At 37.0% G+C, this 27,645-nt stretch overlaps 4 protein-coding genes across 4 annotated transcripts; all 4 read right to left on the reverse strand.

The window, feature by feature from the left end:
• Positions 1–1,089: 1,089 nt before the first annotated feature.
• On the reverse strand, positions 1,090–2,935 carry LOC140770143 (aquaporin PIP1-1-like). Its single transcript, XM_073111166.1, has 4 exons — positions 2,560–2,935; positions 2,177–2,472; positions 1,723–1,863; positions 1,090–1,360 (listed from the first exon to the last, which is right to left on the reverse strand). Exons 1-4 carry the CDS (start codon positions 2,891–2,893, stop codon positions 1,265–1,267), a joined length of 867 nt encoding a protein of 288 aa, XP_072967267.1. The 5' UTR covers positions 2,894–2,935; the 3' UTR covers positions 1,090–1,264.
• Positions 2,936–4,608: 1,673 nt separating this feature from the next.
• On the reverse strand, positions 4,609–13,022 carry LOC140770307 (signal peptide peptidase-like 4). The gene is made up of 14 exons (XM_073111439.1): positions 12,691–13,022; positions 11,828–11,986; positions 11,622–11,733; positions 10,977–11,096; positions 10,175–10,326; positions 9,897–10,079; positions 9,293–9,327; positions 8,404–8,560; positions 7,480–7,533; positions 7,251–7,343; positions 7,028–7,170; positions 6,878–6,948; positions 6,364–6,447; positions 4,609–5,080 (listed from the first exon to the last, which is right to left on the reverse strand). Exons 1-14 carry the CDS (start codon positions 12,841–12,843, stop codon positions 4,980–4,982), a joined length of 1,617 nt encoding a protein of 538 aa, XP_072967540.1. The 5' UTR covers positions 12,844–13,022; the 3' UTR covers positions 4,609–4,979.
• Positions 13,023–13,285: 263 nt separating this feature from the next.
• On the reverse strand, positions 13,286–17,551 carry LOC140770306 (U-box domain-containing protein 33-like). Its single transcript, XM_073111438.1, has 9 exons — positions 17,155–17,551; positions 16,929–17,050; positions 16,587–16,708; positions 16,257–16,361; positions 15,439–15,847; positions 15,171–15,311; positions 14,516–15,046; positions 13,656–14,423; positions 13,286–13,571 (listed from the first exon to the last, which is right to left on the reverse strand). The coding sequence occupies exons 1-9, from the start codon at positions 17,468–17,470 to the stop codon at positions 13,380–13,382; spliced, it is 2,706 nt and encodes a 901-aa protein (XP_072967539.1). The 5' UTR covers positions 17,471–17,551; the 3' UTR covers positions 13,286–13,379.
• A 4,267-nt stretch (positions 17,552–21,818) lies between these two features.
• On the reverse strand, positions 21,819–27,531 carry LOC140770639 (U-box domain-containing protein 33-like). Its single transcript, XM_073111891.1, has 8 exons — positions 27,225–27,531; positions 26,692–26,813; positions 26,325–26,446; positions 25,479–25,583; positions 23,651–24,071; positions 23,272–23,412; positions 22,565–23,095; positions 21,819–22,496 (listed from the first exon to the last, which is right to left on the reverse strand). Exons 1-8 carry the CDS (start codon positions 27,529–27,531, stop codon positions 21,819–21,821), a joined length of 2,427 nt encoding a protein of 808 aa, XP_072967992.1.
• Positions 27,532–27,645: the final 114 nt, after the last annotated feature.

Genomic DNA, 27,645 nt, shown 5'->3' on the forward strand with positions numbered 1-27,645 from the left:
AGGTGTGGATTATAAAATAAATAAAATATTGGGTGTAATTTATAAATTATTTTAATTTTAATGATATGGATACTGTGAGGGAATAATTTTTAGGTGAGAATTAAGTGAGACAAATATGGTTTGGTTGTGAAGATCAACATCAAGTCAATGTGATTGATGTTTGATAGTGGAGGGATAGGTTGCATAATTGCATTGCAAGCACTCTAAGAAAACTCACAATTAATTGTTTAAAATCAAATAACTCTTTTAAAAATTAGGCATAACTATATTGAGTTGATTTGTAATTTAGATCTAGAGGATAATTATTTTAATTTTATTTCAGAATATTATATTAAAGTTGTTCTCCAATTTCAAAAAGGTATGAAAAGCACTTGGTCGGCAAGAAAGGAGAGTATAGATTAAATTATGATCATGTTTATCCTATCTTTTGGCTTAAACTTTTTTAATATATATCACTTACACACTTACACAAAGGCAAGACTTATCTCTATCTTAATAGACTAAAATTACAAATTAATTTTCACTATCCCTGGAGAATAAAATAAAATCATAATCACTTTTTAAACTAGCAATATATAGGGTTGATATAGTTTGATAGTAAATATTACTGATTTTCTTATAAATAATATATAGATTTTATTGAGTACACCAACTCTGTTTAGAATCACAACGAAGACAAATTATGCACGTATAACGTTCTGATGAAATATTTATCAAATATTAGCATACGGCTATTAGATTACTATATAGAGTGGTATTTTTTAAAGGGTTAATTATACTTAGTTTTCATAAATTTTTATTATTTTATATATATATATATATATATTCCGAACTTTTTTTATATCTAGTAAAGAATTTCTTAGTCTAAAAATTTTATGTGAAGAACAATGATAGTTTACGACGACTAACGGTAATTGATTATTAATTTTTAAAAAAATTGAATGCTTAACAGAGGAAAGAGTAGAATGTTTTCAGAAGCAGACAACCAACCACCTTCACCTCAGGTACTCAACTGACCTTAATAGGGCATTAGTTGTTAGCATACAAAGATGGAGATAAAAGGCCAAGGAGAACAAAAGAAGCAAGCCATAGAAGAAGCTACTGAGAGAACTTTATTAACAAAGTTGCATTTCTCAATCTACAAGCTTTGATGAAGAAGCATAGCACTGGAATACATAAAACTTAGTTGGGGGGAAATCCAAAAGACCACACATACAAAGATGGATAATAGCAAATGACAACATAATTAAGACTAAGATTTGGATCAAGGCCTGCTCTTGAATGGGATAGCCCTGATGACTATCTGGTGGTACATGGCAGCAAGAGCAGCTCCAATGAATGGTCCCACCCAGAAGATCCACTGGCAATAGGAAGGGAATTAAAACAAGTTTTAATATATTGTTTAATGAAAATTAAAAAAAAAAAGATTTTTATATAATCGTCTCTAAAAACTTTTAAAAATATCATAATTGTCATTATATTATTTAAAATATCATGAGTACCACTGAAATTATTACTACCAAAACTAAGCTCTGATTTCGGTGGTAATTATTATTTTTTAAAATTTTATAATGTTAATTATGAAAAAAATTCTCCAAAAAGGAAAAGATGAAGATTTCTTTTTAATATGTATAGTCTTATAAACTCCTTTATTTGCATGTATACTAGTGGAAATAGGGAAATTTTCAAAAGAGAAATATAGGTAAGCCACTGGATACTTACATGGTCATGCCAAGCATGGTCTTTGTTGTAGATTATGGCAGCACCCAGGCTTCTGGCAGGGTTGATGCCAGTGCCTGTGATGGGGATTGTGGCCAAGTGAACAAGGAAGACAGCAAAGCCAATAGGCAATGGTGCAAGGATCTGCAGGTTTTTCACAACCATTATTAGATTAAACCAATCAAAGATTTAAATAAAAGAAGTTTCAAAAATAAATTCTACATTAGTTAGTCCTCTGTGTCTACTAACAAGTAAAAGTCTCAAACAACCTCAACAACACTAGCACAAGTGATCTAGTATCTTTTTACCTAACAATTTAAGCTTTTATGTCAAATGATTATATTTAATAGGGTCAATCTAACTATCTATCTACCCTAAATGTGAATCTAAATGGAGAGGCTAGCCATACTGTCCAGCCTCTGAAATTTAAAAAAGAAGAAGGACTAGAGGCACTTACAGGGACATGAGAGTCCCTAGCATTCCTCTTGGCATCAGTAGCAGAGAAGACAGTGTAGACGAGGACAAAGGTGCCCACAATCTCAGCACCCAATCCAGAACCCTTGGTGTAGCCTTGGGCCACAGCATTGGCACCTCCACCTTTGCTCTCATAAAGGCCCTTCTGGAATCCCTTCACAACTCCAGCTCCACAGATTGCTCCCAGGCACTGCATCGCTATGTAGAACACTCCCCTGGTCAGGGACAATTTTCTTGCCAAGAATAGCCCAAAGGTCACTGCAGGGTTGATATGCCCACCTGAACCAATTTTTGTTGTTGTCAAGAAGGAAAAACAAAGATTAATTGTACTAAACGATTAAAGAAAAATGTAAGTTGTAATTGTACCTGAGATGCCAGCAGTGCAGTAGACCAAGGCAAAGATCATGCCACCAAAGGCCCAGGCAATCCCTTGGATGCCCACAGTGGAGCACTTGGTGGTAGATTTGCTAACCCCCATGACAGTGAGGATGGTGATGTAAAGGAAGAGGAAGGTGGCCATGAACTCTGCAATTCCTGCCCTATAGAAGGACCAGGAGCTTAGCTCCCCTGGCTCAAACAGGGGAGCTGGGGGGTCCTCATGGTAGTCCTTCTCCTCCTCGCTCTGGGCTGCTGTCCCAATTGGCTGCCTCTCTGAGAACCTATTTGCTCCAACCCTCACATCCTCCTCTTTCCATTCCATCTCTCTCTGTTTTAGAAAACCAAAGAGGTTTTGATGAGCGGAGTGGAAGGAAAGAAGTGGGAGGGGGGCTTTTTATAGCTGTGGGTATCAAATAAGAAAATGGGCGGTGTATTTGTAAATTACCCCCTGTTCTTTTTTAAAATTATCATTTTGTATAGATTTAAGTTTTAGAATTATTTAATATGATATTAGAGCAAGAGATTCTGTATCTTGCAATATTTTAGTATCATAGTGAAGAGTAAATTTACATACCAACCTAAAAGAAATTCTAATTTTCAAAAATACCACAATTAAAAGCTATTTTTTTCCCAACAAAAAAGGCCAAGATGTAGTACTAGTGTGCTGTAAAATCCCCAAAAATAAAATAAAATAATTGTTGGGTTAATTTTATATAATCTCTCACTTCCTCTCTATAAATATATCAAACCAAGGTCTTCTCTGCAATTTTGAAGAAAGAATTATAAAGAATTACAGCTTTCTTCTTCTTCTTCGACAGAAAACTATATAATATCATAATAATTTATTATTACACTAACCAAAATTTAGACATCTTTTCTCCTCTCTTTTTTTTTACACATAATAATTTTTTTAATTAAATAACTATACAAGATAATAATTTCAGAAGTAATCTAGATGATTATAGATATTAGCCTCCTAATTAAACTATCCGGCTCTAGCTCTGACGCAAGAATGAAAACAGCGTGCATCCATGTCGGTCTAACTTTGTCATTATTTTTCTTATTAATGGCCGAATTAATTCGATAAAGATATGATAGAAAAATGAGGCCATTAGTATATAGAGTTGGGGGGGGGGGGGGGGGCAAAGAAACTAACAGAGTATTCGTTTCTAATAGCCGACCGCCGCTACTTTATTGAAGACAAAACTTGAGCTAATAAGACGAGTACGTAAGAGAGGATCTAAGAAGGCCCCAAAAAAAAGAAAAAAGAAAAAGAAAAAAGAAATTGGACACGTCACTCGACCGCCAAAGATGCCGAATCCATCTACTCGTGTGACGTGGTGGAATGCTACGTCAGCAGACCGTCTAGCCAATGATGGGTTTACACGTTGCCTGAGCAACCTCCAAACTTAATATAGGAATTAATATATTTTTAGACGGTGGTTATATATATATATTTAAGTTAATGAAATAAAATGTTAATCTTATCAGCATTTTATATATATATATATAACACGGATCAAATTAATATTTTACATATAAGAAGAAGAAAGATATGTTAGTGTTTTCTCATCTTAAATAAAATGATGATAAGTTCGGCCATCAAACACTTTATTGATTGAAACATAGCTTTTTTAACATTAAAATTGAAGAATAATCTACTCGTACAAAAATGGCTATCAAAACCTCCATGATTTGGGATCAGATGCCAACTTAAACCTCTTTATGTTTTCGGTTTACTACTTGGCAAAATTAGCATGGCCTACTATAGTTTTCAAACTATCTATTTACTGTCACACAAACACCAGTTGCACCACAGCAGGCGATTCTATTGAATCCTAATAATTAATAGTAAGCCAGCTGATGAATCTTTTCCAAAAAAAAAATTAAAAAAATATTAAGTTGCTGCAAAAGAGAACAGCTGCTTGAAAGCAATCCACTTGGAATATATGTATATATACAATAAACGTAGTAATTTGGTAAACAAGTTTGAAAACTGCAACAAAACGACTATTAATTCATCGCAGGGCAAACAGATTCGTCAAAACCACATATTAACATATAGAATGCTAGTGAGTGTTCAATAGGACAAAAGTGTACTACTACATGAAAAGATAATGATAGGCTCTTAGATTATATTATCAATTACAACCTCTGTCATGCGAGAAATTCTACACATCAACAATATTCTAAAGTAAATTCTCGAGTACCTCAAGCATGTCTTTTTCCCTTTTCTCAATTTGATGAATGATGATCAAATCGACCTTCTTGAGGGCTTGAGCATAGTCACTTGTCTCCACCTAAGGAGGAACTGTTACATACTGGTACATTACAGTTATACATGTTACAATCTCTTAAGCCGCCGTTGATTATATACTGTCAGAATGTACATAGATAGACATAGTGTTCTATTCCGCAGCTTGCATATGTAAACATACTCTCTGTGGATCTCCTTTGGTCCAGAGATTTCTTAGCTCACCCCTTTTCCATCCGAGTGTCAAGAATGTGCCTGCAACAAGTAGGCAAGGAAATTAGCAGCCAGTGCTATTCACAATAATTTCAAGGGAATAGAGAGTATTTGAGAGTTTAATGAACAAATTTGGCTGTCTCCAGGATACTGCAAAAGTCAAAAGCAGTAGTAAAGAGATGGAATGGAACACCACCAGAGTCATTTGGCCTAACAGAATGAATCTCAGAAAAGACAGAACAAAGAAAGGGCCCTGAATGAAACCTAGGTACTTTCTCCGGGCCAAGAAAGATTCTTGTTTTATGACGGAATGGGGCAACTGCCGCCTCACCCTCAACTGTTGCTTAGGGGTGGCCATTGGCTGGGACAAGCCAGGTTCAGGCCAAAAATATCGAGCCAACTTAGGGCCCATATCAGGCCTGCTCAACTCAATAGCCCTTCGGGACAGATCAGGTTTAGGCCAGATTTTATTTCAGAGGTCTGGACATGACCCATCAGGCTAAGAGATTTCTAGTCTATGGGCCAGACCAGGTTTGAGCCCAAACTCAACTGGATACTAAATATGCTTCTAAGGCTTATAGAAACAGAAAGCCGTCATGATTCATGAGAGCTGTTAGTATATCTTGAAATAGTGATTGAAAGACACCAATTACTTGAGGATGGAAGGTAAAACAAAAAAGGTAAGGAAAATAATATATATGGACAGTCATTCTGTCTTGGAAAGGAATCATGATAGAGACATAAAAAGAAGCTTTTGGATAGGGCTACTAGTTCAGGTTACAGACCGGGCCTTAGGTTTCAGGTTTCAGGTTGAGCCGGAGAGGCTAAGCCTGATCCCCACTGAATTAGCCTCAAGTTGAGCCCAATTCAGGCTCGGGTAAGGTTAAGGCCTGAAAATTTTGAGCAGGACTCAGGTCAAGCTATTGGGCCAGATTAACAGTCTTAGTGTTGCTAGATCGATTCACTAAAATATTCCCTAGTAATCAGCGGTGAGGTGAAGCACCATATAGACAAGAGAGGATACTTAGGACTTGCTTGTATATGAATCTTCTTTTGCTAGATATGACTATGAGATTGCTTACATTTCTTGTTCACCAAACCACTATGTTTGGGGAGAGGTGCACGAGACACCCATTTCATGTCAAGATGATCAGGGCAATTTTGCCAGCCCAACCCTATTTACATGTGAGCAGCCAGAAAAAAAAGAAAAGGAAAACAACTGAGCAGTTGTAAAAGCACAGAATGCAAAAGGAGATCCAATCTGTCCATTACCATTTTGCTTTAAAAAATCTTCCTTTTTCTCAGCTTACCAAAGTATTACTTACCCAATGTGAAAGGCACTATGTAAAGAAGAGCTGGTTGACCGTGCCCATCCATAAGATTCAACGCGACATATGTAATGAGCAGACCTGCAAAAGAAGAAATAAAAGTATATTGATTAGCAAGGATGATCACAATAACAGGAAAAAGTTTTCGATGTATTACTATGTTCAGACTTCTAACTTGCATAGTCCATAATCCACCACCCCCACATCCGCAAGAGAAAGAAACACAAGAATACTGGTTGAACACATTTTCATAACAGTGTAAATATTATTTTGTTTCACACTCTTCAGTACTATCTTCTTATTGACCACCTCCTCAAACCTTGAGGGATTCAGTAAACCACAACATTATTGGTGGAATATATTCTGTATGATATGGCAGATCTTGGTGAAATTTATACAAATCAAAAAGACTATGTACTGTCCTGTTATTAAATCTTCCTCTTAACATGTATTCTATTAGTAGGGCTCCTACAGCATTATAAAAAGAAAAGTAAGGAAAATGATCTCTTACCAGAACCATAAGCCACCATTGACCACAGGAAATAACCAGCTCGCAAGTTTTTCTTTGCAGCCCAATCATATCTGAGAAAGGCATATGTAGAAGTTGGCTCATGAAACTAAAATAACAAGAAGAATGATAAAAGAATTCTAATAAATCAACCTTAATGCAAAGGCAATTAGCAGTCCTGGTAAAAGGATGTCTCCAAAACCTATGATGCTGTATCCACCCCATGGATCAAACATTCGGGGTATTTTAAGTAGCATTGGGACACCATCCTCATCAGTCTTGTCACCACGTGCAACCTATAAGGAGAGCATAACAAGAAAGGTAATATTTTCAGACTGTTGGGTTTGACCAAAAACATAGTCATGACAATACGTACCACAATCATCACACTTTCATGGAACCACCTCTTTGAAACGAAAACCCAAAAGATGTCATACAAGAAGGCACAACTGAGAAGCACAGTTCCCACCTGATCATGTCCGGTATGTTAAAGGCACCCAATTTCATGATATGATTGCAAGTAAACAACAAAAGATGATCTGCTCAAATATGGACACAGATATAGTTTGTCAAATATGCACTTATATGAATAACAAAAATCTTACCTTGAGATTAGGTACTCGGACAATTTGGAGAACCGTAATAATTAGTGCAATACCCTGGTCCAAAAGGAAGGGAAATAATTATGGTTAATAAACCATATGAAACCAACAGTAACAATCTAGAAAAATGTTTTTCAATTAAAGAAGACTGCAAAAAATTATTAAGAATGTGATTTGAGATAAAATTATCGTCAGGATAATAAGGAGTATGTTAATTACGTGAGAATAACGGTCACAATCAGTCAGCAAAATGTTACAAAATTGAATTGAAACAGAATAAACTCCAGCTATCTCTCATTTTGCTAAAGCAAGGGCAAAAGTTGCAAGACAAAGCAGCTTGAACTCTATTCATTAGATGCACAGAATCCATAACATGTCAACTAGACAGAATGTTGAAGATATCAACATTGACAGTATCACCCTGAAGGCAGAAAGCTTATCAAATTCCATAAATTAATAAGAAGCTTAGTTGGAATTTATCTTCTCACACAGAAGACACGCATCTGGATAATTTATAATCCCAGTACACATGGTTATCTCTAGTTGTTTATGTAATATACTGCAAAAGAAAGGTCGGCTACACAAAATCCCAATAGAGTTCAAGGGTCTATAATCATTGGAATGTTTCATGCGATGTGAACAAAAAAGAGAGAAGGTGAAAATTGGTATCATCATGCTAAATTAATCAGAACAGAGAAGTCAAAGAAGGACATATGCAAATTCTTGTCAAAATAAATGTTGGATATACCAATTGATGGAGGTCATTGATTATTATTTTTAATTAAAAAAAAGAAGAAGAGGCTATTTCGATGATTTAAATCCATGATCTTTTGGATGCAAAAGGCAAGCTTACTGTCACACCAAGTGGCATCTCCCATGTTACTGATTACTTTATGCTACTTATAACATAATAAAGAATGTACTTACCAGTATATCTTGCCCAATCCAAGCAAAGGATACACGGCGATAAACAGCCCATATGACAGCAAATGCGATGCAGAATGGAGAGACAGCCAATGTAAGATATGAAACAGCTCCAAAGAAGGGTACTTTCACAAAAGATTCTCCAGCATGCCGAAACCATCTGCAGAATTCATCCTAGTAATAATCAGTATTTAGAATCAAAACTTTAACGAGAACAGCAATGAACTATATCCCCCAAACTTGGGAAGTCACAAGCAAGAAGCACCAAGATATGAAATATTATTTCAAATGAATGAACCATGGGAAACATGGCAAAGTTTAATAACTTTAATTATTATGAGTCCAACAATACAATGCTACAAATTTAAGTATTAATACAAATAAGTCTTTATGCAAGTGGGATGCAGATGAAACAGAATATCAAAAGCTCAGCTGTCCCAACTTAAAAGCTACAGCAATCAAGAGAAGCTTTACTAAGTCAGTTTATTGATTTTTGAATAGAAATGTAAGTCAAGTCCTGTTAAGTGTGTTGGTTGATTAGAAGAATGTATGGTCCTAGGATAAAGGATGAAAATATGAAATGGCTGATGCTGATTTTCGCAGGTAAAAGTACTTCCTTGCAGTTACATAAGCCAGAAAGCCACCACCATTGCATTCAGCATTAAAAAGCAAGAGCAAACTGAGAAGCCAAGATCAAATTTCAAGATCCAAATATAAGTTCGAAGACATGTAACTTATAAAAAATGCAAAACATCTCAACAAAGAAACTTCTACTGCATGATCAATTCATCATACTTTTCAAACTTATATATCTTTCACTCTGACTTTCACTATTCATCTTAATTACTAAAACAAAATATTCCGAAGGAAGCATATGACATAACCAACATACCGTGATAATAAAGCCACCAAGCATGTTTGCAGACCCTGAAGGAACAGAGAAAGAAAGATAATCAATTAGACAAGTAACCAAAAAAAATGAAAGTTGTAAGGTGTGTTCGGGAGGGGGGAGGGGGTTATTGTCTATCATTGGCCTCTATGGTAGAATCATGGCCAGCTCAACTGGCTAGTAATAGTGCTTAAGATTAAATACTATGTGCACAGTGCATGTCTAACATATCATCCATCCAATCGAGAAATTTGTATAAGAGACAATAAGTTCATCCAATGATGATGTAGTTATATCAGAATATAAATCACCCAAGTGTGAGGAAGCAAAAGACTATGTGCAAGGTACACGTCTAACATATCATCCATCCAATAGAGAAATTTGTATAAGAGACAATAAGTTCATCCAATTATGATGTAGTTATATCAGAATATATATCATCAAAGTGCGAGGAAACAAAAGGAGCAGTTTACAACTACAAATTAACTAAATATCAGCCTTTAACTCAATTGAGTAGTTTACAACTATTTTTTTTTATCCATACTGCAGCACCCATCATAATCATCAACTAACAGAAAAATGAAACTATAAAGGAGCAGAAATGCACCTCTACTCCACCAATGCAAAACAGAACCACCAAAATCTCCACAAACCAGAAAGACATGAGCTTGTAAAGTAGGATCAAGAAGCATGAGGCAATCACAACAAATAATATTGCTGATGTTGTGTTGATGTCCACAATACCGCTGGTGCCCGTAGCCTCTATGGTCAATACATCATCAGGTCCGTCCTAAAACCATTAGTCCAATTGTCATAAATAAGGAAATTTATTGGATTCCATACTGCATAAGATGACGAAATACCCTCAAAGAAAAGTTGTAAAACCTTCAATAACTTTTCCTGCTCAATATATGCTTCTCTAGCAGTCCATGCGGACCAATATGATGCACAAAGGATGGTACCAACTGCCATAAGCCACAGAAACACCTCTGCTGTATCAACAACAGGACGATCTGGAGAATATAACTGCACAGCAACTGAATAAATTCAATGTTAATATAGTTGGACTACAATCCTTTGGACTCACAAGTATGTATCATCAAATTATAAAATTAAAAGTTGATGATAACTGACTGACAAAGCTTCTCCTGTTGATACATTATGATAGATGTTTTGAAGTTAAAATAGTTGGACTACAATCCTTTGGACTCACAAGCATGTATCATCAAATTATAAAATTAAAAGTTGATGATAACTGACTGACAAAGCTTCTCTTGTTGATACATTATGGTAGATGTTTTGATTTTGTACCGATGACAAATTGTCCCTAAAAAAGAATGAAAGTCTTAGCCTCTTAGGTCAACATGGATAAAGAAAAGTTCAACAGATTGAAAAAAGACAGCAGATACCCTTCATGAAAGAAAATGTGAAATATAAAGAAAGAAGCACGCATCCTGGGTTAACTCTTAAACTGTGATTCAAGAAATATCTTATGCATCCAAGTAAAACAGCACAATTTTTTGCAAAGACAACCAGCACTAAAGAAGTCGTGCTGAGTTGTTCGTGAACCTTGGGTTCCACAAGAACAAAATGAACAGGAGTGATCAATTGTTTCCAATGCTTCCCTAGGTAAGGATTAGCAACAAGTATAGAAACTGCAAATGACTTGGATAAATCAAAGACCCACCTGAGTCACCATGTGTAATAATTTTCTCTAAGCTGACACCTGCATCCTGAGGCAGCATAACTGCATGTATCTTTATATTTAAGTCTGTTTCGTTCTGATCACATACCATCTTGTATAGTTCTGTAGGATAAATGAAGGATAACATAAAAAAATGTGAGCATGATACACAAACAAATTAGTAAAAGAACTATAATGTGGAAAGATTATATCAAAGTCCTCCTGAATGGACATGCGTACACAAAAACAATATTTCTTAGATTAACTCGCCATGAGAGATTAGTCACATGTGACAAGGGAATGGCAATAAAAAAGAAGATGACAAGATAAAAGATGATCTGGAGTTTTCAACACTTCAATAAGTAATTCAAATTGCAAAACCTGTTAATCACAACGTTTAACCTGATTACTATTGCAAAGAACCTTTTTTTAAACCATATAGATTATATCAGAAATGCATGAAGTTATCCAACCTAGTGGGTTATGTAATAAAATAAAATTGCTTATTATGTTCAACTTAATAAATCCACTAGATTATTAGGCAACTTGTATAGTACTCAACTTCGACGGTGATGGAATCCAGCTAACAAATGGTTTTTTTTTCTTATGGAACTACATTTACAGCAGAAAGTGAGAAGGATGGCATACCTTTACGGTTGTTTATAATCAGTATGGCAGAAGCACCTGCAGCTTCTGCAACTCTTGCCTTTGTAGTAAACCTGCATTTCCCCCTGTGCACTAATAGAACATCCCCAGCAACCTAACAAAATGGATGTAACTTAAGTTTCACAAAGATATGAACTAACAGCAAAGTGGTTCTGAGAGACCACTTGCTAGACCTAGAAGAATAGAACCTTTTTCTTAGGCACAGTACAGCAATCAGGAGGGTCTGCTAAAGAAATTCTCGTTCGATTGGCGTACTTTTCTTTCGACACTATCATATGACCAAACCTAGCACCAACACCAACAAACTCATCATCCTCACTGTTATTTACCCAAGTTTGCACTTTTACCTGCTCAAAACAGAGATGAAAGGAAGAATAATGAAACAGCCGATAATAAGGAAGGGAAAAAAAGAGAAAGAAAATCATTACTACTCCAGGCAGAGCTGCGGTAAAGGACTCTTCGTCTAAGTTCATAGTGCACAAATAAAAACCAAGCTACATGTTGGCTGTTCAAATGGTTGTTACAGTTGTAGATATATTTAAGAAAAATGAATACATTAATAGGCAGAGGTAGTGGATCTAACCAACGTGAGTGCTAACTACTTATTATTTAACCAAGATTAGAGATGGAAAGCAAAACACACTTATAAACAATTTCATATCTTCTCCCAAACGGCATAATTGAATTTTTCTTTTTTCGGTTTAGTTCCGTTATTCTCCAACAGAAAAAATTCCTTAGGAATTAAAATCGACAAAATGATGTACCTATTTGGTCCCAAATTTGACACTGCTTTCGAGTCAAGCACCAGTAAATCACAACAGGCGTCGATAATTGAGACAAAAAAAAAAACACACTAGGAAATCATGCACAAGATATTTTTTTTAATTCCTCCCTCTCGAATCCAGGCACACCACAGCTCAAAGTCCCGAAATATCCCAAAACCACATCAGATTACCGAAGGACATGCCCAAAGATTCCCCAGCACAATCACCAAGTTCGGATAATAGGAACTTTAGCAATTCAAAGTTCCGGAAGTTGGAAATTAACTCACAAGGACGAAATTATTAGAGCAACCAGGTTGCTTCGGCGCCTCGTCGTCCTCGTGGACTATATCACCTCCGAGGACTACTCCTAGAAGAGCCAAAACTACCACGAACAGCAGCGTAGCCGACGATGAAGCTCGAAACCTCCCCAGACCCATCATTCCCAACTATAGAAGAAGCGCAAGTGGAAGTTAGGGTTTCCACTGAGAGGAAAGGGGAGAGTGGAGCCGAGAAATGGGTAGATCTGGGTATTGATTCTGGAGTCCTTTATCTACTTCTTCCCACCAAAGCCGCGTTTGTCCCGTTCCCCGTTATCCCCTCTCCGTTCTCCGTTCAGTTATACTGCGTTTTTTTATTGATTTAGGAAAGCCACTTTTTAAAAGGTTCCCCCATGTCTGAATTATGATATCATGATAGATTTTTACATAATTGCCACGTAGATAAAACTTTCAAAATATTATAATTATCACTATATAATGTTTAATATCATAATTACAGCTGAAATCATTTTCCTAAGAAACTAATTACATCAGTCAAACAAACAAGGATTTTATACAGACTATATTTACTTTGTATGAACAAAAATGCAACCCAAAAAAAAAAAAAAAAAAAAAAAGGAATGTTTAGAGGGACCGGTTACATCTGCTACACGGACAACGACAAACAATTTATGCATCCGTACATTAAAAATAACCAGTCACGTAAACTCTCTCTTCTGTGACCATTCTTTAATTGCAGAACGAAGGGCTTGATTTGGAATAAGATTACAAGTACTAAGCTTCAGGTTGGTCATGGGAGATGTGTCGTGGCCACTATGAATCCACTCTTTTATAGCCTTGGCTTCATATGTGAATCCATCTGCTGCTATGTGTGGGTCCGTCATGATCTCCTGCAAGCTCCATTCATAAACTTGTATGGAAAAAAAACTACAAGCTTAGATGATATAAAAGCTCAGTTAATAAGTAATACTAACCTGGAGAATCGGGCACAAGAAATATGAAGGTATGCATCTACTCTGATCTGAATCAGATCTGAATGACCAAGATGGCCCAACGGTTATGGCAGCAGCTCTCATGGATTCCAGCACTGTCCAAGCCTCTTTTCTAAGCTCTGGCCTACTCTTCCTTCTAATATCACAGCATCTCAAGCCTAAGTTTGCCAACTCTTTAGCTTGCTCAAATGGCCACTCTCCTGCAGAAGCATCTAATAACTCATGCAAGCATCTTTTGTCCATCGCCTCCTGCACCACCTTGTTAATTCTGAACGCAGGCTTTCCTGTGAGCAGGCGCAGTAGGGTGATACCAAAGGAGTAGACATCATACTGTGGTGTGAGCTCTCCAGTAGCAAGGTACTCAGGATCCATATAGGCAAATGTGCCCTTTGGACTATGAGTGCGGTGGACCAGAGTATTCATCGTGTTAGATTGGCTAAGATGGCGGCAAATGCCAAAGTCGCCAAGTTTGCTCACGCAGTTTGCGTCAAGAAGAATGTTTGCGGGCTTTAGATCGCCATGGACTATGCATTGTGGCTTAGAGGAATGTAGGAAGATTAATGCCGAGCAGACCTCAGCTGCAATGCGTATCCGCTCCCTCCATGTGAGAGGCTGTGATTGGTGCTTACATGTGAGGCGATCCTCCAAGCTTCCATTTGGAAGGAACTCGTAGACGAGAGCGCCGATCTCGGTGCATGCTCCAATAAGAGTCACAAGGTTTGGATGCCTCACCTTGCTGAGGATCTCCACCTACAAGTTTTAAAAATCAGGAGAGCATTCTATTGTTCTCCAAAGTAGTATAATTATGATGGTTGAAGACTTTCAGTTGTTGCAGGAATTACCTCTTGATTGAACTCCAAGTCTCCTTGGATTCCATCAGGATTCAGCACCTTTATGGCCACCACAGTGTGGCGGAGAAACCCCTTGTATACACTGCCATACCCACCTTCTCCAATCTTTAGTGATTCATCAAAGTCGTTAGTCGCTTGCTTCAGCTCTGAGTAGCTAAACTCTGAGAAGGTTACTTTATCATGAGAACTTGAACTTGGTTCCTCTTTGTTTCGACGAAGATTTTCTGCTTCTTTGACAGCGTCATCTCGTTCTCGCAGTAGCTCTTTTTGATCTTGTTGATATTTTTCTAGGAGAAGGTAGGCATCTGATATTTTGCCTTCCAAATCCTTGATGATAAGTTCAGAATCTCTTATTTGGAGTTCATATGTCGATGTCTGCTCCTGTGTCTTATTTAGTTCATCAAGTATCTGATTGAGCTGCTGCTTGTGCTGTTCTATTCTAGCATTTTCTCGTGCTAGTCTTTCCTCTATTTCCTTCCTTTGTTTTACCTCTTTAGTGTATAAAGCATCCGCTGCTTTTACCTACGTAAGATAATTTTCTTGAATCTTCCTTTTATCTTGATGTCCATATATTGGGTATAGTAATTACTCACTGGAATTGTTGATTAGAGGATAATGCAATATAAAAAATTAATAAAGAACTTACTTTTTGCGATGCTTGAACCAAATCTCTCTCAGCTTTTTGACGCCGGCGAGACTCTTCATATGCTTCACGCTTTAAGTTCTCAGCCTCCATGAAGGCATCCCTCAGTTTCTCATATAAAGCAATGTCCATCGACATATCCTCCTGCAGAACGTCATGAATTGCTTTATACCAACAGAAGTTTCTTCTTCTTTTCAGCAAAGGCTATATGACATATAAAACAATAATTTGGAGTTCTCTAATATAGAGAAAAGTGATAAAATTTACTAACCATTTCATCAGGTGGAGAAGAAATTTCGCAATCCTGTTCAGTCTCAGGCAGTGATGGTAAAACAATTGATCCCTCTCCAATCTCCTCATCCTTGTGCATTGATGAGGATGCAATATTGTTAAGCATTTCATGTCCTGAACTTTGTTGACGGTTTGAGCAAACAAAGTGCCCCGACACCTCATCCCAGTGTTCCGCAACATTGCGCTCACTGGACAATGTCGCTATTGCTGCTTCTGTGTTCGAAGTGAAACTTACTGATTTAGACTTCTGCTCGAGGAGTTCTTCCACATTGAATGATTCACTTGAGCATTGTGGTAAGGATATGGATTTGAAATTTTCAGACATACTGGATCTCGTACTCGGGCTCGTTGCAGATGACTCTGCTCTAACAGATGCTTCACCAACTTCCCTATAAGAGATGACACAACATCTAAAATGATACATGCTTCGTAAACAGATGATTAATAAATATCATGTGCAATTCTTATGGTTAAAGATTCCCGCAATTCGACTTGCATATTTTCAAATAGAAAAGAATTTCAGAATCATCAGCGAATAGAAACAAATTCAAAAGCATCTTCAGGTGACTACCAAGATAGGAATCCAAACACTAAAGTTCAAATGGAACTTAGAGATTCACAGAGATCATATGGTTCCTCATCTAATTTATTTACTCTAACTTCTTAAAAATTTGTACATAAGCTATAAATTGCGTATAATAGTTTATATTTTGACAATTGTTCCCTATCTAGATTAGCAAAAATAAACATAAGCAAGACAAGATAAAGGAGAGCTCCCCTCAGAGATATTGAGCATACCTGGTGCAAATCAGTTTTCCTTTGCAAACAAAGGATATCTTGCAGGACTGATCGGCTTGTTGCTGGACTGTTAGTGCCTTCTTGGACCTTGGTGCCTTCATTCTCCTGTAAAATAAAGCTTTGGAATTTTAATATGGAAGTTAACTGTGAGGGGAAAAAAAAAACTTGAAGTAAATGCACAGAATGTCTGAAAGTTTGAAGAAGGTCCTAACTATTGGATCTTTGCCTTGTCTTCTTTTCGTTATTTGACTAATAAAAAGTCCAACATCCATATTAGTCTACAAAATATCAAAATCTCTCTGATTTCATGTGTACAAGATGCATATATACCTTGAATAATGCTTGTCAGCTGCTGCTCCCATGACAAGATTGGTGATCCCATGTTGAGCAATGACCTCCACAAGGCCTTGAGCAATATCACTCTTCTCAATCACCACCTTATCAGCTCTCACCTGCAAAATCTCTAGAACTTGTTAAAATAGCCCAAAAGAGTATAACCTCATTCTCATACATACAGCCATACAGGGCTCAATCTTGAAAGGTTTTGGCCTCGTTCATAATATTTAATATATATATTAAAATTAGAGATTCATGCTAATGGAGGCCATGAAGGTCCAATAATCACAAAAACTAATAGGAATATTTGACTTTCAATGAGCAGCAAAAATCCACCTTTTGACTTGCGCAAATTTCCAAATATTCTTTCAATAACTTGCTCATCTTCTCTCTTTCTACACGCCTGTATGCCATCACCTCCTGCTCTTGCAGCTGGTTTACAGCAAAGTGTGCTCCCACTTCAACCAAGATAAAAAAAAGAAAAGAAAAAGGAAAAAAAATCCATAAATTATATAGATAAAAAGTTGTTCTCAAAGTAACAAGAACAAGAATCGCTTATTACTTATCGGGATCTTCGTCGCCGCGCGATGAACATGAACGACGACGATCTTCCTACCGCGCCCCGCGTTCTCCAACGCCCAGAGGAGATTACCTCTTCCTTCCTTCACCTCCTTGCCTAAAGCAACGTAAACTTTCTCCTCTGGTTCTTCTTGATCGATTTTAAGACGTGGGCGCTCTTCCTCTACCTCTCTAGGGCTCACGCTACTACTACGCATGCTCGTGGCCGCCGACCGAGCGCTCATCGTTCGCGAAAAGCCTCTACCCGTCTCTGGCTGCGGCAGTGGAACAACAGACGCAGAGCAACTCAGTAGAGCCATCCCTCGAATAAGAAGAGTTAATTATTCCTACGACTTATCGCCCCTTTCAGTACTCTCTATCTCATTCATGGAGGAGAAATACGTTGGTTGTCGTACACCTTTTAAAGCAAGATCTCTCCTTTTCGCCTTCTCCCTTTTTGGAGATTCCGAAAGGTCGAAGAAGAGGAAGGGTGGGGTTGGGACCTGGGAGACGTCCCTCATCAATCATCATATGCTAAATTAAGAATAAGTCGGGCGGATAGTTGGAACTTATTCAGCTTTGGAATATCCTTTATTCCGTTTGCGGATTCGCGGGCTCCGTGGGAAGTTGACTCGCAAAAGTTAGTTTTTTTTTCCCATTTCACACCCCATCTTATATATACGACGCTAAAACGTAATGCGAAACTTCTCGGTGATGGGAAGACTGGCATAACATTTAAAATTTCAGCTTTAAGATACAATTTATAGGTTAGAAATAGACCAAATAGTAATAAAAGTATAGTATGGAAGAAATGACAATAATTATAAACACTCTTCGATACGGTGAGGACCCTGTAAACACGCCTCCAACTTAATCATCATCGGCAGCATCACAGAAAGAGCATAGTAAGAGGCTAGGCTAACCTAAAAAATCTTCGACAGAGTAGGTCATGATAAAACAAAAGTGTAAACAGATTGAAAATATGTGTTTCTTTTTTTTCGGACCATGTGAAGGTCACCACAAATCCTATAGAAGATAATGAAGAAAAAAAATATATAAGGGAAAAATCCCAAATGAGTGAAAAGATTGCTTTCGACAGCACATCAACGGAGGAAAAAAAGGAGAAGCTATAAAAATCTTAATCTTCTACCCATTAAATTAGTCAACAACTTATCTAAACCATATAGAACGCTATGAACAGAGGAGCTTGTTCTCCTATCCAGCTCATAATCATCACACTCGTCGTTAGTGAAAGACAAGCTAAACGAGGGAATTGGGGTAAAAAAACAAACTCCATTGTTTCACACCTCAGAGTCTTATTGATTTAGTCTCTTCGAGAAATTAGACAAAGAATATCAAATAAAATGAAAGGGGCTCAGAAGACCATCACCGGAGAATGAGGAGAATACACTCGATCCCTCTCTAGCTAGGGTTGCAAAAATTGTACATAGGCATCCTTAGTCGGAGTTGCACTTGGAAAAAAAGAAGAAAAACAGAACCCTTTGAGTGAACAATCTAGGTTTGGAAACAAATTTCATTGACATGACTACATACTACAATATGATGACTTTTCATGCCCTATTACAGTGAATGATATCATCTATTGAAGGGAGTTTTTCTTCATCTACCTACTAATAGATTAATTATTGATGATTAATGATCTAGGGTTAGCATCCGACAAGTTATGACGCAACCACCGAGGAAGAGCGGAGCTAATTAATTGACGATGGATTATCTCTCGATAGAGGAGATTAACACAACCAAATCTTTTGATTAAAATTTAATTAGGAAAGGTGTCTACTGGATTTTAAAAAAAGAGTAAATTCTAGTGGGTTATAAATGGAGAGGAGATTTACTGACTCAAATATAAAACCATAAACTAGTAAGTAGCTCATTAATTAAAATATATATTAAATTGACTTCTTTTGTACTGGCTGTCAAGATGGTCTCTTTCCAAATAAAAAATGTATACTTTGTTTTATCCAACATGGAGAATGTGGGTCTATTACCACTATTATATAAGCAAGTTTGATTAACTCCAGTTTAGTTTAGTTTAGCTTGAGATTTTTACCAAAGTCAACTCAGCAGTTTAGTTTCTCTTTACTTCACATGATTTATATTTATCCTTTAATTAGATTAAAGAGAGATTTATCGTGTTAAAATTGAATAAACTAGAGCAAAAATATTATTAGATTCATATATGGTTAACCTCAGAACTTTTTAATGACATTACGGCTAATATTAGCTTTGGTGGGTGAATCAGAACAGTAAATAAATTTGTAGGGAGACCTATTTTGCCTAAAAGCTCCGGCTTGTCGTTTGGGGTCCGACGTCCGGCTCACCGTAACGACAAACACGTCGTCTTCCGGCCTTTGGTGTCAAATGAACACGTCACCATTCTAGAGATGATAATGACTGAATGATAAGAACCCTTTAGATGTGATTGGCCCGTTCACAGATTCTTTTTTGGTAACCGTGTAGTCGGTGAAATTATTTCATGTTGAAAGAGTATAAAAGAATAAGTGAAAAATGTTCATAGATCGCCGGCAACCGTAGTACTCTTTCAAAAGTCAATGCAATTTAAATTTAAACGGTTAACTGTTTTATTAGCTAATAATAAGAAATTCCTACGGCGGCACCAATTTTATACTATGCGTTTAAAATATTCTAATAGAAAATTCACTAAATAGCATCTCGAACACTCAAATCTTCTTTATTAAATTGGGAGAACCTGATCAATAAGCTATTGCAGAGACAACACCACATCATTTGCTTTCTTTAGAGCTCTACATTGAGGGAAAGACATGCTAAAGATAAAATAATTGCTACCTCACTCTATTGGCCAACAATTTGACTTTGAAGAGAATATCCACATCTGTTTGTGGATATGCTCTGACTTGCTAATAAAGAAACCTCTTGGTTTTTTTCTCCTTGCTTCTCAAGTTGTTGTTATTATTATTCTAATCAATCAAATACTTAGCAATTTTCCTGAAATCTGGACTCAAAGTAGTGAGCATTTTACCAATTCAATTGCTTTTAGTCCTCTCTCTTCCTGTGTCAGCATTGATCTGTTCAATATTGTTCCAGGCCAAAGTTGGCATCAAGATGCCACCTTATGAATCAACATCATTGGTGTGCAGCATGGAAATAACATTGGCAAATGAACATGTCTGTTTGTTTTTATTCTCCTCCCTTGGGGACCAACATCTGCATGAATCACAAAAAACATTAGTAAACACCTTTTTGTTTTCAGATAGTCTAGAATGTATCGCCTTAACTCGGTTGTCGTCGGATAACTTTTGATAGATGATGTCTTGGATTCTTTGTTCAGAGACAGACATGCCTACATGAATGGAGTTATCTGGCGTCTATTTTATATTGTGAGTCTGTTAGTTTGAACACCTAGTTATTTTTTCTGCCTGAAGGTTTAACACAAATCCGCGGTTGCTTCAAATGTGTGTAGCATGTAAAGTGTAATGCTCATCAGAGATGTTATGCTAAACTTTAAATTCTTAATTAGTTCTCAAGTTGTTGATAAGATTTTGAATGCTATAGTTAGAGAATGATGGAAATATGTCATAGAACAACTGCCCAAAGCTCCGTTTTCCTTTGACTTCTTCGTAAGGAATAAATAAACCAAGGATTTCTCCAGCAGAAGAAGGTGTTTCCTGGTTGAAATTGCTATTATTCACTTTGGCTGAAAGAACTATTAAGAAAGCCAAATAACCCAAACTGAAGTTATAGTTGTTATTATCCTATGTACTATTATTTGTTATTTCTTGCTTTGGTTGTAAGCAGAATAGAAGAGAGGACATTGACTTCTTTCCATCAAAAAGAATTTACGTCTTTGACTGTCTATGATCACATTTTCTCACGAAAAGAAAAGAGAAAGAAACTTCTCCAAACTTGGGAACCAGGTTTAATAGTTTTATTCATGAGAAGGCTTCCAAGTACTTTCTCTGCCATTACTGCAGGAAAACTACTGCATGTTTTGCTGCATCTTACCTTCAATGCTTTGAGATGGTCTGATTGCTGAGAATAGAAGAATCAGTGATTTCTTCTTTTCTTTTTATCCTTGCACAATACACCATAGGATTGAAGGGTGTTTGATCTATGGGGTCAACTTCACTGTGGCCAAAGTTGAAAAGAAATACTAGTTGTTCGTTTGAAGTAGTCATTTGTGGGCAAGACTATTGAGCGTTTGTGATTGTCAGATTAAAAAGCCTAGAGATAGGGCTGTCCATGGGTTGGGCCTAAAATTCAAAATAAATTTCCTGGAATGATTAAAATGGTTGTCATTTTTGACATTCTCTCTCTCAAACAGCCAAAGCAGGCTTCTTAGGAGATCAAAAGAATAGTTTTAAGAGTCCTTTATAATGGTTTTGTAATGATATAATGCTATAGATCAAGCTAGCTTAATATTCACATTAAACATAGACATAATAGCAGAATCAAAATGAGTCTCACTGATACAATTGTAAGCCAGCTTTAACATCCTTCTCTTTTCAAGTTTGAGGCAACGAACAGTGTACAGTGAATTTCAACAAATACAACGATAGATATATAGAAGATGTGGACAGAAGCTATAAATTTCTGGCAGAATACAATCACTTGTCTAGTGCAATTGAACTAATCTAGACAGTGATGTTAGTCCCCCCAGTTGATCAATCAGGCAATCTTCATCAAAGGTTCAAGTACATGCCATGCTTCGCTAGCAAGATCTGGCCGGTTTTTCCTTTTGATCTCGCAACATTTCAGACCCAGCTCTGCCAACTTCTTGGCCTGCTCATAAGGCCACCGTCCGGCAGAAGCATCCAGTATCACCTCTATGTGTCCTTCATCCAATGCATCATGCACTTCGTTAATAAGTCCCAGTGCTGGTTTTCCTGTCAGAAGGCGTAGGATTATGATGCCAAATGAGTAAACATCAGAGCACGGTCTTAGCTCCCCAGAGGCAAGGAATTCAGGGTCCATGTAGACAAATGTACCCATAGGATGCGTGCAGCGGAAGAGGATTGTGTTGGCATTTGATTCCAGGAGTCTACATATACCAAAATCACCTACTCTACTTACAAAGTTTGCATCAAGGAGAATGTTAGCGGGCTTGAGATCTCCATGAATCACTGTCAAGGGCTTGTTTGAATGCAGGAAGATCAATGCAGAGCAGATCTCAGCAGCAATACGGAATCGAGCCTGCCAGGTCAATGGTGGCGTATTATCTTTGCAAGCCAGGCGGTCTTCCAAGCTTCCATTGGGAAGAAACTCGTAAACAAGAGCCCAAGCTTCTGGGCATGCTCCGATGAGTGTCACAAGGTTTGGATGCCTCACCTTACTCAGCACATCCATCTGCAAAAGAGAACTATGTATAACTGTATAGCTTTCTAATATTGGAATTTCAGCTTCTGTTTAATTACCTCTTTGTGAAACTCAGTCTTTCCTTGCATTCCTTGAGGATTCAGTAGCTTTATAGCAACTGTTCTGTGACCAAGAAGTCCCTTGTATACGCTTCCATAACCACCTTCTCCTATTTTTAGTGACTCATTGAAGTTGTTAGTTGCTTCCTCCAACTCTGAGTAGGAGAACTCTGAAAAGTTGTCAGCTCCACAATGACTAATTTCTAACGCCTTTAGCTTCTGGCGTAGTTGGTTGGCTTTTTTGACTGCATTATCTCGCTCACTTCGCAACTCCTCTTGTTCCCGTTCAAGCGAGAAGAGTAGACAATGGGCTTCTGAGAGTTTCTCCTGAAGATCTTTTATAGTGCGATTCAAATTGATGACTTGGAGTTCCAAATGCACCCTCTGCTCATGTTCCTTTTGGAGTTCTTTGTATGTTTCATCTCTCTCTCGTCTAATATCTTCCATCTCCAAGGTTTCTCTCACCCACATTTCTCCAGCTTGTTTTCTCTGCATCATCTCTTTTCCATTGGAAGTATCAGTCACCTTGACCTGTAAAATGTAAGCGACAAGTATGAGGATTAAAAAATGTACACTTAAATAACAATTCACCATTTAGGATAGCCTATAACAGTGTCCTCCATATCAAATTCATGTTCATTAGTTCAATGAAATCTTATAGTGAATGGCCAAAGTCCTACTATGGTAGTATTCATAATAACTCTTACACTTTGAGAAGACTCGTATAAATCGTTTTCAGATTTTTGGTGACTATGAGGCTCCTGAAGAGCTTCATGTCTCAACTTTTCTGCCTCTGTAAGAATAGTCTGGAAGTCTTTGTACATCGCGTTATTTGCTCCAACATCTTTCTGCAAAAGATAGTGAAGTTGTTGAGGCTCCAAAATTTTATTTTCTGAAACCTCGAAAGGAAGGCACTGACTTATTTCTGAGTGGTAACTCAATAAAGCTATAGTCAGCAATAAACATTAAGATACATACTTGGTGGAACCTATGGACTGAAAATACCTGGTAAGTGCTATCTATCATAATATTTGGGGAGAGATATATAAGTATATAGGGCGACTGAACTGATAAGTGTGTACCCACCAAGTAATGATGCAGAGATGAAAATTGCTGGTCTGCATTAGAATCATGCATCAATGCTGCATTCGAAAAATTCCCTTTGTTTTCCACACATTTAAGTTCTGGTTCTATATCCATGCTGCTATCATCTTTCACACCCACTGAATGAAAGGAATGGTTTGAACCCTGATAAGTCTTCCTTGGAACCCTATCCAAGAGATCTATGACAAACTTTCCTGGAACTGTTGTTTTACCAAGCGCCTCGTCAGGTAAAGGTACAGCTGTTGGCTCTTCATGTGAATCAAAACTGGTCAATCTTGAACCGTGCATAAAAGCCTCATGTGGAGGTAAGGATCTGGAATTCAAGTTTTCATAGTGGTTGGATAAAGAATTCGAGCTGGCTGTGTGTGACCGCACTGTATCATATCCATTAGGAACAGCCTCCCTGTTGACAATATTAACATGGAAGGCTTCCATACTTAGCAAGTGATAAATTGTCTAATACTTCTTAAAGATCCCAAACTAAGAAAAAGGGAGAATGACCAACAAACTGCTATCTAGCTTAGCTCAGTTTTGAATGACTTGGGTGGTGTCCTTGGAATCAGTACCCATAGCTCAAGCATGATAAGTTTGGAGTAAATTGATCTACTAATCTATTTCTCTGAAAATGACGAAAAATTGAATATCCTACATTATTCAAAAAATCATTCCCTATGAAACTTTCTATTTATCAGTTAGTGTAAATAACGACTTTGAAAGAAAATACTTGTCAGTTCACATGGCAAGGAATAACCACCCAGTGATTGTTTGAGTTTTATCATTTATTTTGGAAAATTTGCACTACTTTAGTAGCTTTAAACATATATTTAATTTACATCTTGACTGTTACATAAAATCTGCCATCAAATAATGTTATTTGGTTCATAATTGATGATTGAATTTGACATCTCCATGTACAGACAGCCGTCATACAAGAAGAGATGTCAATATATGCTTCTGACATACCACTGACATCCTGTTATTTGCATATTCATAATCACATTAAAATTTGTTGTAATTTTTAGAATGCAAATAATAGTTCAGAGAAAAGCTTCCGGCATACAAGAGAAGAAATTAGGGGTGAAAACGGATCGGATACGGATCGGATAGTGCTCAACCCATATCCGGATCTGTATTTTTAGTTCGGATACGGATATTAGACGGATAGCAAAATTTAAAACCATATCCTGATTAAACGGATACGGATAATTTTCGAATAAAAGATCGGACCTTAAACAGATATTAATTAAATTTAAAATAATTATAATATTTTATTTAAATATAAATAATATATAACGCATTATTAGTAATAATATTAATACTTACTATTTAAATAAGCAAACTAAAAACTGTAAATCATTTAAAAAAATATGCGGATAAACGGATATCCGATATCCGTATCCGAATCCGAAAAATTTATCCGACCCGTATCCGAATCCGTATCCGAATTTTTTTCAAAAATTTTATCCGTATCCGAATCCGAATCCGAGTCGGATAGAATTTTTTTATCCGAATCCGATCTGAGTCGGGTCGGATAGCGGGTCGGGTCGGAGTTAATCCAACCCGTTTTCACCCCTAGAAGGAATGCATGGTCAAAAATCAAGAAACGCATAAGGCAAGGAAAGAAGACAAGTCCTTTTTGGGTCTTATCCACTAATTCATCTCTAATGTTTATTGTGAAGAACCAGAAAAATGAATCTCCACTGAAAGTATCTAACAGAAATCAACAGAGATGGAAAAGAGTAGTACATATTAAAAAAATAAACAAATCTGAATATGTTTTTTTTTTTTGGAATGTAGACCTTGAGCATACCTTGTGCAGATCAAATGGCCTTTGCAGACAAACTGTATCTTGCATGATGGATCAGCCTGCTCCTGCACAGCAAGTGCTGTCTTGGAGGTTGGTGCCTTCATTTTCCTTTGCACCAAAAATTAAATTATGAGGTATGGAGATTAGTTGGAGCTTATGTGTATCATGTCAATGTAGGAATTGGAGAATAGTTTCTTGCTTTTGCATAATTTGATTTGGTCATTACAATACATGACTTAAGTGTTAAGCACATTTTGCTGCCAAAATGGCAGCTTTATATCTACAATTTTCTGCGGCAATTTGCAAGATATTGAACATTAGCTTGATCCAAGTCCATTCTTCCTCAAAAGCAACTTCGGTAAGATATTTGATATAGGATGTGTGCTAGGTTGGGGGGAAAATGTAGTTTGCAATATGTAGTACAAAAGTAGGAAATGAATTGGCAAATATGTAGGGAGTTCTGTTGCTCATTGGTCATGAAGACATTAAGAATCTCTTTAACAACAGAAGGGAAATAATTGATCTTAAAAACATGTACATTCATAGTTTTTTTATTGTTAAGACTAGATCATGAAATATAGCCACAAATATTTGATTTTAAGAATACTACATATTTCCTTAGAAGTTCAAATCTCTTGAGGAAACTTAGAGAAAATCATTGGGATTAACCATGACTCTACTCATTCCAAGGTTATAATCATGACGTTATGAGATATCTGCTCCCTTGTTTCATTGAAAACAGTGATTAGTTAGTTACACGCAAGGCAAACAGTAACAGATATAGAAGAAGTAAATACAATGCAATAATATAAACAATTATAATTTATAAGGAACTTATATAGTGCTTACTTAGAATAATTTTTGTCTGCTGCTGCTCCTACAACAAGCTCGGTGATCCCATGCTGGGCAATGAGCATAACTATTCCTTCAGCAACATCACCCATCTCAGTTATCAATTTATCTGCTCGTACCTATGATTAGATTGTCAAAACATTGTCTAGCAAAAGTAGGATCCTTTCTGTTTCCTACATTAATCATGAAGTTTAAAAGTGTAGTCTCTGAAATATTTCTTCATGCAAATTTATAAGATTGATACACTTTCTTAGTGCTGAATATAGTAAAATAGTCAATCAGAAGCCTAAACGACTTGTTGGATATAGAATTTTGAAAAGGAAACATGGAAAGAGCTGAAGATGATACAAGGATGTAGATATACCTTTACATGTGAGCAAATTGTTAGATACTTTAGTATGGTTTTATTCATTGTCCGAAACTCAATCTGTCTGAAGGTTGCAACTTCATGCTCATCTAGTTGGTCGGCAGGAAAATAACCGCCCACTGAAATCCAAATCAAAAATCTTTAGTGAGATAAAATTTTAATTCTGGATGTGAATAGATTGCTAAATATAGAATAATTCAAATCAAAAGGATGCAGATATATTCTTTCTGCACTACAAACACAAAAAAGGAAAAGAAAAGTTCCCTTGAATTCACAATTTGTTGTGCTTGAAGATGAAAGAAGTCACCTTGACATGGATAGAAACTTAATCGAACCATGATATATCAAGATAATCTTGAGGAATATTTCAAACCCAAGATTCTGTCCCTCTTTCTTTCGTCTATCAGCAGAACTCAACTAAATTCGAGGATGGCAACATGAACTTTCTCCAGATGAACCAAAAACATCAAAAACCCAAAGAAAAATCCAACCTTTCCTCTAAATAGTCAACTAAAAGAGTAGAGACGTACTTAATGGAATAGTTTTCGCGGGGCGATGGATGTGAAGGATAACAATCTTCTTGTCCCGTGGGACATTCTGCAACACCCAGAGGAGATTCGCCTTCGAATCCTTCGCATTCTTCCCCACTGCCACGTACACCTTCTCCTCCTTCATCGCGACCTTCTCCTCCTCCTCGATCTGCGACTCCGCCTCCTCGTAGCCGCCGCTCATGTTCGACGTCCGGCTGCTCGTGCTGCGAGTCGAAGCCGACGTCGTGCTCCGCTCCATCGATGGCTGCGTCTGAGTCGCGGAAACCGTAGTGCGGAAAAAGTTCATGGATGCATCCACATCACAGAGCTAGAGAGAGAAGAAGAAGAAGAGAGAGAGAGAGAGAGAGGAATCGAAATGGACTTTTTTTTTTGCGTTCTTCCTCCACGGTCTTATAGGCTT

This window comes from Typha angustifolia, chromosome 11 (assembly GCF_048772165.1).
Source record: "Typha angustifolia cultivar Huaian chromosome 11, ASM4877216v1, whole genome shotgun sequence".
In the NCBI taxonomy this organism is placed as follows: domain Eukaryota; kingdom Viridiplantae; phylum Streptophyta; class Magnoliopsida; order Poales; family Typhaceae; genus Typha; species Typha angustifolia.

What these genes read in the sequence shown, in the direction of transcription:
- LOC140770143 (XM_073111166.1), bottom strand. Translation starts at nt 2,893, where the DNA reads ATGGAATGGAAAGAGGAGGATGTGAGGGTTGGAGCAAATAGGTTCTCA. An exon ending in CTAGGGACTCTCATGTCCCT is followed by an intron (nt 1,864 to 2,176) that starts GTAAGTGCCTCT and finishes AAAAACCTGCAG; the next exon opens with ATCCTTGCACCATTGCCTAT. An exon ending in ACCATGCTTGGCATGACCAT is followed by an intron (nt 1,361 to 1,722) that starts GTAAGTATCCAG and finishes TCCTATTGCCAG; the next exon opens with TGGATCTTCTGGGTGGGACC.
- LOC140770307 (XM_073111439.1), bottom strand. Translation starts at nt 12,843, where the DNA reads ATGATGGGTCTGGGGAGGTTTCGAGCTTCATCGTCGGCTACGCTGCTG. An exon ending in GGATTGGGCAAGATATACTG is followed by an intron (nt 7,534 to 8,403) that starts GTAAGTACATTC and finishes CTTTTGGACCAG; the next exon opens with GGTATTGCACTAATTATTAC. An exon ending in ATGAAAGTGTGATGATTGTG is followed by an intron (nt 7,171 to 7,250) that starts GTACGTATTGTC and finishes CTCTCCTTATAG; the next exon opens with GTTGCACGTGGTGACAAGAC.
- LOC140770306 (XM_073111438.1), bottom strand. Translation starts at nt 17,470, where the DNA reads ATGGCTCTACTGAGTTGCTCTGCGTCTGTTGTTCCACTGCCGCAGCCA. An exon ending in CTTCTCCACCTGATGAAATG is followed by an intron (nt 15,312 to 15,438) that starts GTTAGTAAATTT and finishes GACGTTCTGCAG; the next exon opens with GAGGATATGTCGATGGACAT. An exon ending in TCTTGTGCCCGATTCTCCAG is followed by an intron (nt 13,572 to 13,655) that starts GTTAGTATTACT and finishes TGGAGCTTGCAG; the next exon opens with GAGATCATGACGGACCCACA.
- LOC140770639 (XM_073111891.1), bottom strand. Translation starts at nt 27,531, where the DNA reads ATGAACTTTTTCCGCACTACGGTTTCCGCGACTCAGACGCAGCCATCG. An exon ending in TATACGAGTCTTCTCAAAGT is followed by an intron (nt 23,096 to 23,271) that starts GTAAGAGTTATT and finishes TACATTTTACAG; the next exon opens with GTCAAGGTGACTGATACTTC. An exon ending in AGACTGAGTTTCACAAAGAG is followed by an intron (nt 22,497 to 22,564) that starts GTAATTAAACAG and finishes TCTCTTTTGCAG; the next exon opens with ATGGATGTGCTGAGTAAGGT.